Here is a 14755-nt window from a genome sequence, read left to right as displayed (position 1 = left end):
TCCCTCTGTCTGTCCGTCCGTCTGTCTGTCTGTTTGTCTGTCTGCAGGGACTGGCATGATTCACAGAGCAGGAAATCGAGACAGGATGCAGAGGTTAGCCGTGCTCCCTGATGAAACACCCAACAAGCCTCGAGGCTAACACGACTCGGACTCTTTTACCCCCGTGACGTCCTGCTCCTCATCTACCTTCACGGTGTCACACATCAGTCTCTCTGAGGCCTTTTTTTTCCTCCTGGATTAGTTGATTCAGAATACATAGTTAGAGGGAGTAGTCCAAAGCTATAACTTAAGGTTTTTGCATTAATATCTGCACTATTAGTCTTTTTTGTCCTGGTGTCCAAGATGTCAACACCCCACATTCTCCATATGCAGAATGGGCTATTGTGTGTCTCTGCGATCGGGTCGTCAGCTTCAAAGAACTCCTGGCATGCGACCGTGCAACATGTGTTGTGCTTCCACTCCACCATCAATCTTTCTAAAGCTGGAGGGGGGGTGCAGCACCACTGAAACGAATGTGGTCTTCAACATACAGCTAAGGGGAGCACAGATGTAATGAGACAACAAGGGCATCTGTTTTGCCAGCAGCCTGGTTTAGGAAGAAGGATTGCGAAGTGTTTACTTGATTTAAAAAGTAAGACTGGAAATATCTGGGCACAGCTGGGCGTTGTAGTTTTTAGCAGATGTTACACAATCCAGAGTAAATGGCGTATTTGTGGAGGACTATTCTCCGGTACCTACGTGAGTATTTATGGCAGCAGGGCGGTGCATACGGGATCAACTTAAAATAAACCACAGAGAGCCATGTTCATCATAATGAAGGTAGCATGTCATCAGAGGAACAGCGAGGCTCCCGTATGCGCCGTTAGAGAATTAGTCAGTCAAACTTCGCTGATGCTGTGTTTTTTACCAAAACCAACACTAAATTCGAACAAGTAGCTAAAAGCGACGGTGACTTATTCCTCTGAGGAGCTTCATTGTTGTCCAAATACACATGGATGAGCCTCATTGTGACATGTTGCCTCGTCACGGTGAGTCAGTCCCACACACACACCAGGCAACAACGATCCACCAAATGTGTATTAATCCACCTCTGAACATAGTCCCTAAGAAATGTACTTTGAGTAATCATTGTTGAAATAACAACAGCCTGCTAGTTTAGGAAACCACTGAGATTTTAAGTTAAACTATGTATTTTTGGGGAAATGTTCTGCGGCAAATGCCCTACTCTAAATACCGGTGTCCCCACGTAACCCTACACTAAAGATAAATACAATAAATACAGGGATGTGAAAGTGAAATTACTTTTCATTAGTCTTAAACGCATAGCTCACAGTAAAATACTTTTTTTAAAATGCAGAAAAAACAGTGCAAACATCACAAAAAATAAGTGCAAACATTTTCAGAGAGTCTGTATGTGTGTGTTGAGGAGTCATCGTTGCCAGGTACACCTTCAAGAAGAGCAAGAGGAAGGATAAAGCGGCTACACTGTGCAGAGTGGAGGCAAGAGGACGAGCCAATGAGACAAATGTCAATGAGGAGGCAGGTCTCGCACTAAAGTAGAGAGAAATTTGGAAGCTTATTTCTTCTTCGGATCCGTTTCATCCATTTCCAGCTGCAAACTTATCAGAGCAGAGGGCTTGAGCGAATTAAAGTTCACCTTTGCCTCTGGGTTGGGTTGCCAGGTACCATAAAATCAGGAGATTAACGAGAGAAATTACCAATCGGGAACACAGCGGGAGAAAAGGTTAAAAATAGGGAGACTCCTGCAAAAATGTTTGCAGTAACGAGCAAAAGCATCAAACATAAAAATTGCAAACTATGAGTGCATGTAAACAGCTCACAAAGCATGCTACTCCATAATGGCGCCCACCCACACGCCAAACATTTCCACCACACTGCACCAAGAAATTCAATCATGCTCAGAGCCATTAATCAGATACGAGCAGATCACCAGCAGGCCATGTTACTCTCCCCACAGCCTGCCCAGAGCCCTGCAGCACTAACCTGATAACACAGTATAATAACATGTCCAGTTCACTTAGTGGCTAATGCAGCCAACGAGATACAGGAACGGAAAACTCACTGGAACGGCTATTAAGAAACGAGAGGCAACAGGTATCCGCTGCTTCCAGTAATTATCTGTGCTCAGTGTGGTTTTAATATGGGCTGATTGGGGCGTGTGTCGCTGCGATAAAACGGATAAACTTTTCACTATTTCACATTGGGAAAAAAAAAAACTCTGAGAAGTTACATCATTTAATTTGAAACAAAAATAAAATCTTGAAACAGAGCCCCTGAGGGGTTTTAAGCTAAATCTCACTTTTGAATCCCCTTAGAGAGATCAGGATGAGTGGATCAGACGGCGGGTTTGAGGCTAAAAGGGAGAAGAAAACGCTCTCTGGAGCCTTTTTGAAGGGGTCTTAAACTGTCAAGGAGTACAAAGATGTAGGCCTCAAGTTTCACTGACAGCCAAGAAGAAGCTCAACCATCCAATTAGAGATTTGGTTGAGGCATTATGACCTCTTGAAGGCCACTACAAAAAAAAGTGACACCACCTTTATTCAGGGGGACATTCAGTTTACTGGTCATGGAGAGTACAACGTGCCTTTATAACGTAAGATCTAAGTTTTAGGATTGAAATGTTACGATTCTGGAGAGGAGCGCTGATGTCTGAGAAAATGATAACATCACAGTATTGTCATCAGGAAGAAGGCCAAGCCAGTGGCCACTGTTCAAGACTGTGTTTCAAGATTTGTAAGTGCGAAACCATTGGATATTTTCAAGGAGCCCTCAGGACAATATCCAGGTATCCATGTTTGTGACGAAGTGTTCTTGTTCAGATACATTTGTCTTGTTGATGTTGATGTATATGTTCTGTATTTTTGTTGTTGTTGTTGTTGTTAAAAGGTGCAATATGTAAGAATTGACCACCTGTGAAAATCATACTCCAGACAAATAAGCGGCAGCATATCATCAGAGTAACTGCTGACTGCTGCTTACTCTAGCTGCCGTTCGCAAGTTAGCTCAGTTAGCTGTGCAGCTGGTGGTCCTATTGGCTGACTCAAGTCTGCCCGGACTGTGAACTCGAAGCAATAGGGGAGTGCTGGTGTTAACAGGGCTAGCATGCTAACTTTAGTCGATGTCTCTGCTATGTTATACAGAGACGTTGAAACTGTTATTCCTTTACATCCTGTTCATGAGTAAAAATCTTACATATTGCACCTTTAATATCAATGATTTTGAATGACTGTTCTTTTGTCAGTTTGTGTCATATTTAATTAAAAAACCTTGATCTTTGATTTTAATTTGTCTGCAAACAGGAACGTGTTCCTGGTGTCCTCTGATTGGCTGTTAGGTTGTATAGAGCTGTTGGTCTATGTTAACTTCGCCTGATGAACGTCTGAGGACAGAAACCTTTTAAACAACGCAAGCACATTGCTCCCAAAGCACTTTGAAACAATGCAGTGATTCATTCGAAGTGTTTTCGGCCTCAACTTTATGAAACACTCGACCTGATGTGTTTATCTGACGCGGCACTTCCCTGCTTCTGATGAATGAAGAGACTCTGGCCGAGTTGAGGGAAGCGATAGCCGGTAAGTAGGCTTAATTGGCACCACGCTGCCATCCCCCTGCACTTTAATGACCACATCTCAAAGTGTGCGCAGAAAACACATCGGCCATAATATTTTTAATGGCAGCAAAGGCAGAGTTCAAAGATTAATAATTAGCGATTCATGACGTGCTTCTGTCCAATTATTTTTTTAAAAAGGGTCAGCCGGGTGAGTCCATCTGAAGGGCACATGAAGGAAGATCGCATCGATGTGAAGACGGAGAGCTGCATGTTTGACATTTAAATGTCTCATTTCTTCCTATTTTGTTATTAATCACATTTATGTTTTGTAAGAGCTGTAGATTCAGTTGTCGACACATCGGCAGGGTTAAACAGTCTTTCACTAGACTTTATTCTAATGTAATTAAAATAGACGGGACACTTTTTTAATCGCAGGAGAGTACATGCAGTCATTACGCCCACTCAGGCAGCACATCTCCTCGCCGTCACTTTGATCAATAGTCCGAGCCTCCAAATTTAGGTTTCACTATGTCGCCTAACTCCTCCTGACACCAGAGGTCATTGATCAACTCCGTTAGCCTATTCTCAGGATCCTCCGTGATCATTTCTCACAGGGCGAGTACATTAAACCAGAATAGAACATGTGGCCCGTGACACAATTCCTGCAAAAGTCAATGAATTATTTAAAAATATATTAATACAAATCTAATGAATAATACATCAAGACATTTTCGGAGGATGAAAAAAACTTCCTGAAATATCCGCGTCACACAGCTGATCTATGGCTCCCTCAGCTGTGTGAAGAAAGACTGTATCTGTATCACATATGGCCTCGTGATGTCCTTCCAGTCGATGACTCACTAAACGAATTAACGCAATAATTTGGTTAATATTAAACATCAAAGAGCAGAGGAACTACGGCTCCAGTCTGCAAGCTAAATTCAGCTCGGACATGAGGATATGAAGGTTGTGTGGAAGCAGAGGCTAAATTTGGACATGAGTAGTGCGTGTTGTTGTTGTTAATGAATGACTCACCTGTTGATGAACATGAACACAAACTATTTGAAATAACTGAAAAGATTGTTCAACAGTGATAAAGTGGTATACAGTCGGATAAAATCAGTGGAAGTGGTTACAAAGCATCTGCACACACTGTTAAAAGATGATATTCTGGCAGCAGGGGGCACTAAAAATATTGTAAAAAAACAGACATGTCTTGTAAAAACACAGTCATTTTCAGTAAAATGAAATTATCAATAGAATGCAAAGAAAGTTTTGAAATTTTCACTTCTATGTATTGTGTTTAAAAGCATGTTTAGCATGCTAACTAGCTAGCCCCAGCCCATCCCGGTCCCGGCTAGCAGCATGAACACCAACGCTGGTGCTCCAAGCTCCCAGTCCAGACGGCTAGCTTCACGGCTAACTGAGCAAACCAGCTAACAGTGGCTACAGTTAGCAGCAGATAGTTACTCTAGTGATATGCTGCCTCCTATTTGATTTGGGTGTGAATTCAACATTCTGCATATTGCACCTTTAATTTAATTGTTTTCTGATTATCAGAATCAGTGTCTCTTATCTCTCTTATTGTCTCTTCTCTTGAATTTAACATTTTAAATAAAAAAAATATGGCATAATATTAACATTATATCCACATTTTCTATAAAAGTGGATGATCATCCTGTGAATCTTTTGTCTCCGACTGACTAAAAGCAGCAGGCTCTGGCACAGTCGAGATGTTTAACATTTGTGTTAATCTGAGACCTGTTGGATCACAGATGGTGCCTTGACGGCCAAGCTGCAGCATGCTGCTTTTATTATGCAATGTGAGTAGCTAATACTTGCCTGACTAATTACACAGCTAATTAAAAAGGACATTTACAGGGAATATATGTGAGTTCTTTACAAAGAGGACTGACGAGTTGACTTGCAGAGATCTTCGTAAAAAAAGGACTGAGGGTCGAGATGTTGAATAAATGATGTTGCCTTCAAGTGCTGCTTCTAAGTTCATACTGGGTGTGATGTGTTCAAGCACTGGCTACTGCTGAAATAAAACTTAACCAGCTCATGTATGTGTTTAGAAATTGTGAAAATAACTGATGGTAGCTGGTGTAGTTGATGTTGTGCAGCATTAATATTCACTCTGCTTGACTTGTTGGCATTGTGTGTGTGTGTGTGTGTGTGTGTGTGTGTGTGTCTGTGCGCAGCATGGAGAGGAGACAACAGCAAAGTGCCACTCAGCTATTCCAACTTTCTGACTCGTAATTACCGCTGTTCGATCACGAGCACTCGTCTCATAATTACAAAATTTCAGACGGCACTTAAAAGCACCATGAGAGTGATTCTCCATCTGAATCCTCCAGTCACCCCGCCTCACCCCCAACCTCACCCCCCTCCACCCACCCGATCCCTGCACCTGACACATCTGAGGACACTGAGTCACTGCCAGAAGGAGACGCACGTGACGCTTTGACTGAGCTGCCTTTTTAGATCTCACATAGGGATTGTGCAACCAAACACAAGCGCAAAAAAACAACAATACAATGTGTGTATAAACATGAATAATGAATACAAATCAGTACAATCGCATGATGGATGACACATTTTAAGAGAAAATATTAACTGAATTCAAAAGAAATAACTCTCTCTGCTTACAGTAGTGCTGTGAGCTTAATGCTAACATCGACATGCTAACGTTTACAATGTCCAACATCTTATTCTGTGGTTCATACTGCCATAATATTTAGTATGCCAGAAAAAGATTTAGTATATCCCACTACATAGTATGTCCGATGCAGCGTGCCAAAATACCAAGATGTCCGACATTTTGCAGTAGGGGTTGGCATGCTTTTCTAGCTAGCAAGCACAGACAAATGATAGCTCAGGCTTCCATATCGCCTACTTTTTTTTTAACTTAAAACAGAAACAGACAACTTTACAACCTTCCCCCCTCCAAGCGTTTTTCTGTCATATTACTCATGGCGCCGCTCTCGCAAAGACAACATTAGCAGCATGGCTAACCGCTAGCTGCCTTGCTACTGTCCAATGCAAAAAAAACAACCCTAATGAGAAGAAATCCTTTTCTCTGTGCGATGAAAAAGCGGAGTAAAACACCCAGTTGTGCGAATAACTAGGCAAGTTTTGTTACCTACTGATCTGGGCGACACATATCAACAGGGGAACGGACTTTGACACAACACCAGCGCTCTCCATTGAGTGAATGCCCGTCAGTTCACTCTTGTTTCACCTCGTTTTCTGTCATCTTGTTTCTTTTTATTTTGCAGTGTAGAGTTTCCACAGTTATTCCAGTTGTTCCACCATCAAACAATGCCTCATCCTGTTTTGGTTGCGCAATGGCAGACGCGCTTCCCCTGTGCTTAAATTAGACCTTCACTTTTTAGGAAAAATCCAGAGCTAATAGCAGAGAGAAAGCGAGGTTTATAGGGACCCAATGAAAACGCAGATGGTGTCATTTTTTCTACATCCATTCGACAATGATAAATTAAAGCACAAAAGTTTTCTATTGCAGTTTAAGATGACGGATGTACGAGCAAGGGGGTCACATTTCAAGGCGCTTTGTTGATGGAGTATTATGTCCCAATAGTACGCATTGTGCACGAACAGTACATACTTTGTAAGGTAGCATCTGCAGTTTGTAAAGTAAAAAAGAAAAAGTGACAGCCAACGTCTGCTAGCATGCTAACATTTGCTAATTATCACTCTGAACTCGGGAAAAAAAATAACCTCCGACATGGAAAAGTGCAACGTAACGGCCATCCGAGTCGGAAACTCAGGCAAGATCCGCGTAGCCTGAGTTCGCCCAGAAGACATCACAGCAGCATGGCGGCGCACGTAGTGAACAATTGCTTTTGACCTCTTCATCGATTTTTAACTTTGAAGAGATTGAAATGTTGACCTGCTGATGGCCTCTTCATGAAAAGTCAGGGAGTCACAGAAGTCTTATTATTTAGGGATTTACAAATGTTTCATTCAGAACCAGAATGTCAGAGGAAATGTCAGAGTGGCTAAAAATATGGGGCGTACGAGGGCTGCTTTCAATACACAACACATTGACCAGTGTCACATCTGCTGTCGAGCATGAAGTCCACTGTTGGATGTGTAGTGTAACACAGACAAACACATTCCTTCAATGAACGTCCTGACTGTGGGGCTGGGAAATGACTGATAATCTGCCACAGCTCGTCATCCTCCCATCGTGAGTGCACTGCCATTTACAATGAACACCGTGTCTCTCTTCCTCCCAGACAGATAATAGCCGTCATTCATCAAAAACCCCACAAACGACGACTTCCATCGATTACCATCAGACTACTGGGAAGGCAGAGGCGCGGAGATGGAGGCTCAGTGTCAGTGAGCTGTCAGAACAGAGGAGAACGGGGCAGCGAACGCCCCGCGGACGGGGAAAACAAGCTGAAAATCAGAAGGGGAGGAAACGGATTATCAACTCCCATCTATGAACAATGCACTGAAAGCTCCATGTTTGGGCTGCTAATGACATGCACAGACGGGGAGGGGGTGGGGAGGTGTTCCTCCAACACAACCTGCCACATCTCACGGCCGAGACAACTGCATAACCGAAAGAGATTTACTCTTATAATGAAATCCTTTTTGCTTGCTAGTTGCTTAGCAACAAAAACACTGATTCATATGGCACATAGCGTATGCGCCTGACACTGCATTTCTGACACTTTGGAGGAAGGTGGATTCTTGGACGAGATAGAGAAGGGTGAGAAGAAGACGGGGCAGGAGTTACGAAATGAAACGCCAGGAGAGCAAAAGGCAGCGAGGGGGAGATTGAAAGTGAAAGGATGACCCGTCTGTGGCTGACTCCCACAGAGTAGCACAACAGGTTGGTGGAGCTGAAGCGGCTTCACTTGGCAAAAAAAAAACGTGGAGAGAAACACACAAATCCGACTGCGCCCTTGCATTCGCACATGAACAGTGTTGGACCGAGGAACAACCTCATCCTGAGCTTATTTTCACAGATGTATTTCTGTTGCATTCCTGAACATCTATAAATAAAACTAGGATGCAAGCTGAAGGATGTTTCAGCTTCAGTGATTTATCGAGCAGAATTATTACAAACATTTGCTGGTTTCTGCTCCTCTCTGCTTTATATCCTTTTTACTAAGGCTGCACCGTTAATCAAAATATAATACACGAAATGCAAGAAGCTGTGATTGTTTAATAAAAAGGTAAAATGTGTGACAATACAGGATTATAATGAAGCACTGTGCTGCTTCTCCACACGTAAGAAAACCTTTTTGTTCGGTACAGACCCCAACAAATGTCACATCATCATGAGTTCAATCATTTTTTTCAGTGAAAATGAAAATTGTTCAATCCAAAAAAGATAATTCCAACTAATCATGAATCATGTCACGATTGCAATATCTGTCAAAAACATAGCTATAGGATTTCATTGTTGAGATCTGAGGACATTTATTGCTATTTTTTTGTATTTTTATGAATTGCTAATGAGAGAATCAGTAGTTGCAGCCCTAATTGTTTGCAATTTCAACCACTGGTAGACTCAAGCGGGTTGCACGGGGCAATTGCCCGCCCTGGTGCCCCTATCGTAGATAAAACATGATAAAGTGCCCTCTTGGGTGTCTTTCCAGACGAGAAAACAGGGAATAAGTGCCCCCTATGTGACGATGTAATCACAGGATTTGGCCAATACTAAAACTGGCGTCAAAGCCATTATTTAGGGACCAACAGCTGGACAAAGATTTCATTCAAAACCAAGATTTCAACCTCATTATGGGCCAGAAGGAAAGTCAGAGTCGCTAAAAATATGGGGTTGACAGGAGCTTCTTTCAGTACACGGACAAACACATTCCTTCAATGAACGTCTGACTGTGGGGCTGCCACAGCTCCTCGTCCTCCCGTCGTGAGTGCCATTTACAAAAGCGTGCCCTTACAGCGGAGAAAACGTGATGAAGCACCCTCTCTTCACTATAAATGTAACACAACTTTCTGCACGCTGGTGCCCCACCGCATACAGCTGCTGCCCTTATTATTTATTTCGCCCCGGCCCCTCAAACACCCTGAATCCGCCACTGGCTTCAACCAAAGCACTGAAACGATACGATCTCCCTTAAGGTCGGCCCCATCCTGCATGCAGCCTTTGCCATCCCTCCTGCCTGCCTGAGAGATGAATGCACATACATTAAGTCCAGAGATAAACTGCTCCATCTCTGGCACCTCTATCAGCGACTCCATCTTTGTCCTTTAGCGCGTGAGGAAGGATACCAACTCATAAGACGCAGTTCAACAGAGATGGATGTTTTTTGTTTCCCTCAGCAGGACCGCCTGCGTCGGCCTCGGGGGCAGATGGTGTCGTAACAATTGCGAGGCAGAAAATCTAGTGGCAGTCTGCCTTTACTGTTATGAAAATGATTTCTGGGGATTACACCGTGGCATGAGTGTTAACCTCCACACAGGCACTGCAGATACACACCACCGGGAAGAGAATGTCTGTTGGACATCCATGTGGCAGCAGCTGACTGTTTGTCCTGGACGGCCAAAACTATTCCTGACTTTTGGAAACGTGTCAAACGGACGGCGCTGCACGGTTCAGCGGAGGGCTTCAAGCCGCAAATAATGACGACCTCGGACCGTGTTGACGGGAACATGCATCAGTGGGGACCGGACGAGGAAAAAGTTGCACATGTAACTCTGGGCTGAAAAGCAAGAATCCCGCTTTTCTAACCTTTGAAAAGCCGAAAGTTTCTGATCGTTTCTGCTTCTTTGTGTGTCTTAAAACCTGAACTGTGGGTTCATTTAAGTTGCAAATGTTTGTGAGGGTAACAGCATTCAGAAATATATTTAAAAGATTCAAAAGCAGCCTCACTTTCCAGAAATTACTCTGATCCTGTATCCTCAGCACATCATCACTGTAGAGCTGCAGCGACTAATCGACTAGTTGTCAGCTATTAAATTAACCTCCGGCTGTTTAGATAATCGATTATTCCAAACTCCTAAAGAAAAACAAAAGTCAAAATTGTGATTCCAGCTTCTTAAATGTGAATATCTTCTGGTTTCTTTCCTCCTCTGTGACAGTAAACTGAACATCTTTGGGTTGTGGACGAAACAAGACATTGAAGGACGTCGTCTCGGGCTTTTGGAGAAACACCAATCAACATTTTTCACCATTTTCTGACATTTTAAAAGACCAAACTAATCGAAAACAGACAGATTAATCGACAGTGATAATAAGTTCAATAGTTGCAGACACGATAACGTAGGGCTGGGCCAAAACTGTTCTCACGATATGTTTTTTTATATTGAACAATGCCGATAATTATCACGACATTCAGTATATTTAACAATAATAATGCTGAATTGACAGTTTTAAGAGTATCTTCCTTTAGGACAGAAAACAAAACAAACCGACACATTTTGCACCTAATGCTGGTCTGTCCTTTGTCAGACTTCAGGTAGCTGAACTATTTCCAAATAACCGAAGTGGTATCACCTTTCTTCGGTACAATTTCTTTGTCTTTGTCAGATTCCTCGCACTCGGTTTCGCTGGTCGAACCGCTCATTCAGTGTTGCCAGCTCTCGCGAGAGAAAACAAGCACTACCAGCTCTATGGGAAACAAGCCCAAAAAAAGTGACTTGGCTCCTCAAATAAATAAAATAAAGCCCAACAGGTGACCTAACCTACCACATTGTGTACTTGATAACAGTATGTATATATATATATATATACATTTATTTTTGTTTGCATAGGCAACAGTAAGCCCAAAAACCTGCAACCCCAAAGTCCCTTATAATAAGCAGACTTGGCAACACTAACAGGTGGTCACCTTCATTCTGAGTTGCTGTGAGTGGGAGGGGCCGGAAACATGTATCAACCACATGCATTTGTTTCTCTGCTGTGCGATTGGCTGTTGTGTTTACTAGGTAAAGGAAAACGGACTCAAAAATAACTGTATCGAAAATAAATGTCGATACGATATTATGGCGATAGCGCCCAAAATTTGAAAGTAAAATGCCTGCAATCAAATTTATCTTTAACTTTGAGCGTTTTGTCTCGGATTTATCAAATAAATTACCCTCAAAATACAGTCTGTAGCCATAACTGTAAAAGAAAGTGTACAAAAACGATGTATTTAATCAATAGTCTTCAGAATTTATATCGATATCTTATATATTTATGTAACGATATTGGAATTTTTCACTTCCTAATTTTGGTATCGCCATCAGCCCCAAAAATCGAGTACCGGTCGGGCTCTGCAACCAACTAAACTGATAAATCAAGAAGATAATCAACGAATAAATGCACAACGATCATAACGTCGTTAGCTGTAGACCTACATCACCGGGGCTTTCAGCGAAATATTCACAGGGAGGTCTGTCCATTATCCGATAAAACCTGGATTTTGTTTCTAGAAAGACAAGTTTGCAGTTATTTTATTGAGTTATTGTCGTCTGGAGGCAGAAATCTGGATACTGCAATTTCTGACTTTGATACAATATTGATAAGGGACACCATTTTCAAACAATCATATTAAGAGCATTAAATGTTTGATATGAAGGCTGTAACATGACAGTGAGGGACAGCTTCTCTGTTCTTGGCTGAGTTTTTTCTAAGAAACACTTTACTTTTCTCTGGAGATCAGGCCTGTGTGTATCGATGCGTATCGATACTTCAGAAAATGTGAATCGAATCTGTTTCAGATATTCAGAATGGACACTTATTGACGTGACTACACACCTTTTGTGGTGGAGTTTTTCCACTCCGTAGTTCACACCATAACACGTCTAAATCTGAATAGTTGTTTTACAGAGGATTTCTTAAAGGGGCACTGCGTAGTTTTGGGGAAGAAATTGAGTGAACTAAATAATAAAACTCTTGATTTTCATGACTGAATAAACTGAATAAACCATCTGAGCTTAAAGGACAACACAATTTCATACTGTTTGTTTATATGTGGCGTACCCTGCCACTGTTCTACCTTCAAAAAGTGTTCTGGGGACCTTATTATCCTCTGAGAACAGCTTGTTTATTCAATTATGGGAAAAAAGTTTGTGTTATTACCTCATTAATATTGTAAATCGTAAAATTCTGAGTGAGGATTTCTTCTGTAAAACGACACACTGCCCCTTTAAGAAGTAGAAAAGATGGAGTAGGACAAAGACAAAAACCTAATAAAATCCTGCTTGTGTACATTTATTTCAATCCAACCAAAAGACAGTGAACATGAAGTAGGTTGGGGGGAAAACACTTTAACCTGCTTGTATGTTGGATCACTTTCAACTCAGCCCTAATGGTCCACCAACAGGTGTCAGCTGCACTTCCAAGTTAAACACCTGCCCATCATCCGGTCAGAGTGAAGCTGCTTCAGTCTAATGGCATCTCTGTGGCTGTACCAGCCATGAAGCCAACAGCAGAGTGAATTATTCACGGTGCTGCTCTCTGTTGATGGGGGCCCCTCACACAGATTTAATTAGGAGCCCATTTCATAAATCAAACTGGACACATTGTTGTCACGCACTGTTTGGCTGTAATATAACCCCCCTCCTCCTCCTCCTCCCCTCCTGTGATGAATAAGTCATCTCATTGAGGTGTGGTGGTCTGTGAGATGAGCGGACTCACCTTCTTTTTGGCGTTACAGTGGCAGCACACAGTCCACAGGTATTTGAGAGTTCTCCACAGGAGGATTATGAAGAGACCCCCAAAGAAAGTGACCATGGATGAGGCGAGGAAAGCCCACCACATCCGCTGGCCGTTGCTGTCACAGGGCACATCTGGCGAGAACGGGATGATCACGTTCATCTTGGATATGTGGATGGACGGGTCCGGGTTGAATTTATCCCTGTTTTTCGACATTATCGCTTTCTGGTCACTTGCCAGCCTCCGCCCACAACAATCAAAACTCGACCGGGGAGGTTCAGGCGCTTTGGGGAGCTCCAGCCAGCGCCCCCTGACGCCCCAGCGGCTCAGCCATGTTAAGTCAACCGCCTCCCGCTCCTCTCTGCCTTCTCATCTGGCTTCTCCGAGCGGTGTAAAAAGTTGAGTTGAACAGCGAGACACGCGCACAGTTATATATATAAAAAAAGTTCCGTTGAAATCAGGAGATCATATCAGTCGTGCGCCTCTCGATGCGCGTTCATGGCTGGATTTGCGCGTCATCCTTTGATTCGTGCGTAAAAATCATTTTTTCTCCTCCAAAAACTCACAATTTCCCGACAGTCCCGCAGGTTAAAGCAACACAAGTGTTAATTTGGACACACTGAAGGAGCTTGTGGTCCTCACCGGTCGATGGATTCACTCAGTGCTCCACCTTGTTGAGCAAGCAGCGCAGCTCTCAGCAGCTCCGCAGCGCGCACTGTTGAATGCGCTCCCCGCGTAACGAATAAAAAAAAAAGAGAAAAAAGAAAGAAAGCTCGCAGTTTATCGATATCCTTCAAGGAGACGTCGTTTGGAAACAGAAAATGTGTCGGTTTGTTTAGAGGAAGAGAGGATGTAGTTGCTGTCGCTCCCCGGGCTCCGGCGGCCGCCTGTCACATCCGTTCGTCGGGAGATGGCACCGCAGATTTACAGGTAGCGGGGGAGGAGCCATCGATGGCAGACGTCGATGCTTATCTGGATGTCTGGTTATTTATAGTGAGCGCCTCATCAATTTTTGATGACTCTAACTTTGTGGTTACAGACGTCTCACTTCGAAACTATCGCTTCTATAGAGACATGTTTTAACTTATAACAAATAAAATCCAAAAATCCAACTTCAGACTCAGTTTTCTCCTCATATTGTGTTTTATTGCAGGTTAAACTTTGGGGTTTTATATTTATTCTTAATTATGAGATATATATTAAGGCAGCTGGTTTAAAAAAAACACATGTAGACATCTATTTTGGAGATTATAACAGAAAATTAACGTTTTCATAACGTCTCTGTGCGTATTCAGGGTTTATAAACCCAAATCCTCTTAAAATGTGAACTTAATACTCAACAGCAGCGACATCTCCAACATATTTTAGCTCTCACAACATCATAGCTGTTCATCTGGTTGGAGTATAAACTATCTGATATTATGTATTTACTGGAAAGTTGTCAGCAAGACGATAACTAGAAGTTTCTTTTCTAGAAAATGCAGCTATGATAACGTATGAAACATCTCTTTTCCCACCTTCAGTGGCTGGTTACTCCGCCC

At 42.6% G+C, this 14755-nt stretch overlaps 1 protein-coding gene across 15 annotated transcripts in view; it reads right to left on the bottom strand.

The window, feature by feature from the left end:
* The window catches only part of LOC311250724 (calcium-activated potassium channel subunit alpha-1a-like), a 92802-nt gene extending 78662 nt beyond the window's left edge, over positions 1–14140 (bottom strand). For 12 of the 15 annotated variants that reach the window (XR_014621309.1, XM_084342700.1, XM_084342712.1 and 9 more), the window contains exon 1: positions 13197–14139. Coding sequence is in view for 14 of the 15 variants with exons in the window: in XM_084342700.1 (XP_084198826.1) it covers positions 13197–13430 (234 nt within the window). In the remaining variant the exon portion in view is untranslated. Of the gene's footprint in view, positions 1–13196 lie in introns of all 15 variants that reach the window. The other 3 variants (XM_084342706.1, XM_084342711.1, XM_084342710.1) reach the window with 1 other exon arrangement.
* Between the last annotated feature and the right edge of the window lie 615 nt (positions 14141–14755).

Source organism: Pagrus pagrus, assembly GCF_965226575.1.
Source record: "Pagrus pagrus genome assembly, chromosome: 21".
NCBI lineage: Eukaryota > Metazoa > Chordata > Actinopteri > Spariformes > Sparidae > Pagrus > Pagrus pagrus.
The sequence above is the reverse complement of the archived record's forward strand: the minus strand, read 5'-3'. Positions and strand labels throughout refer to the sequence as shown.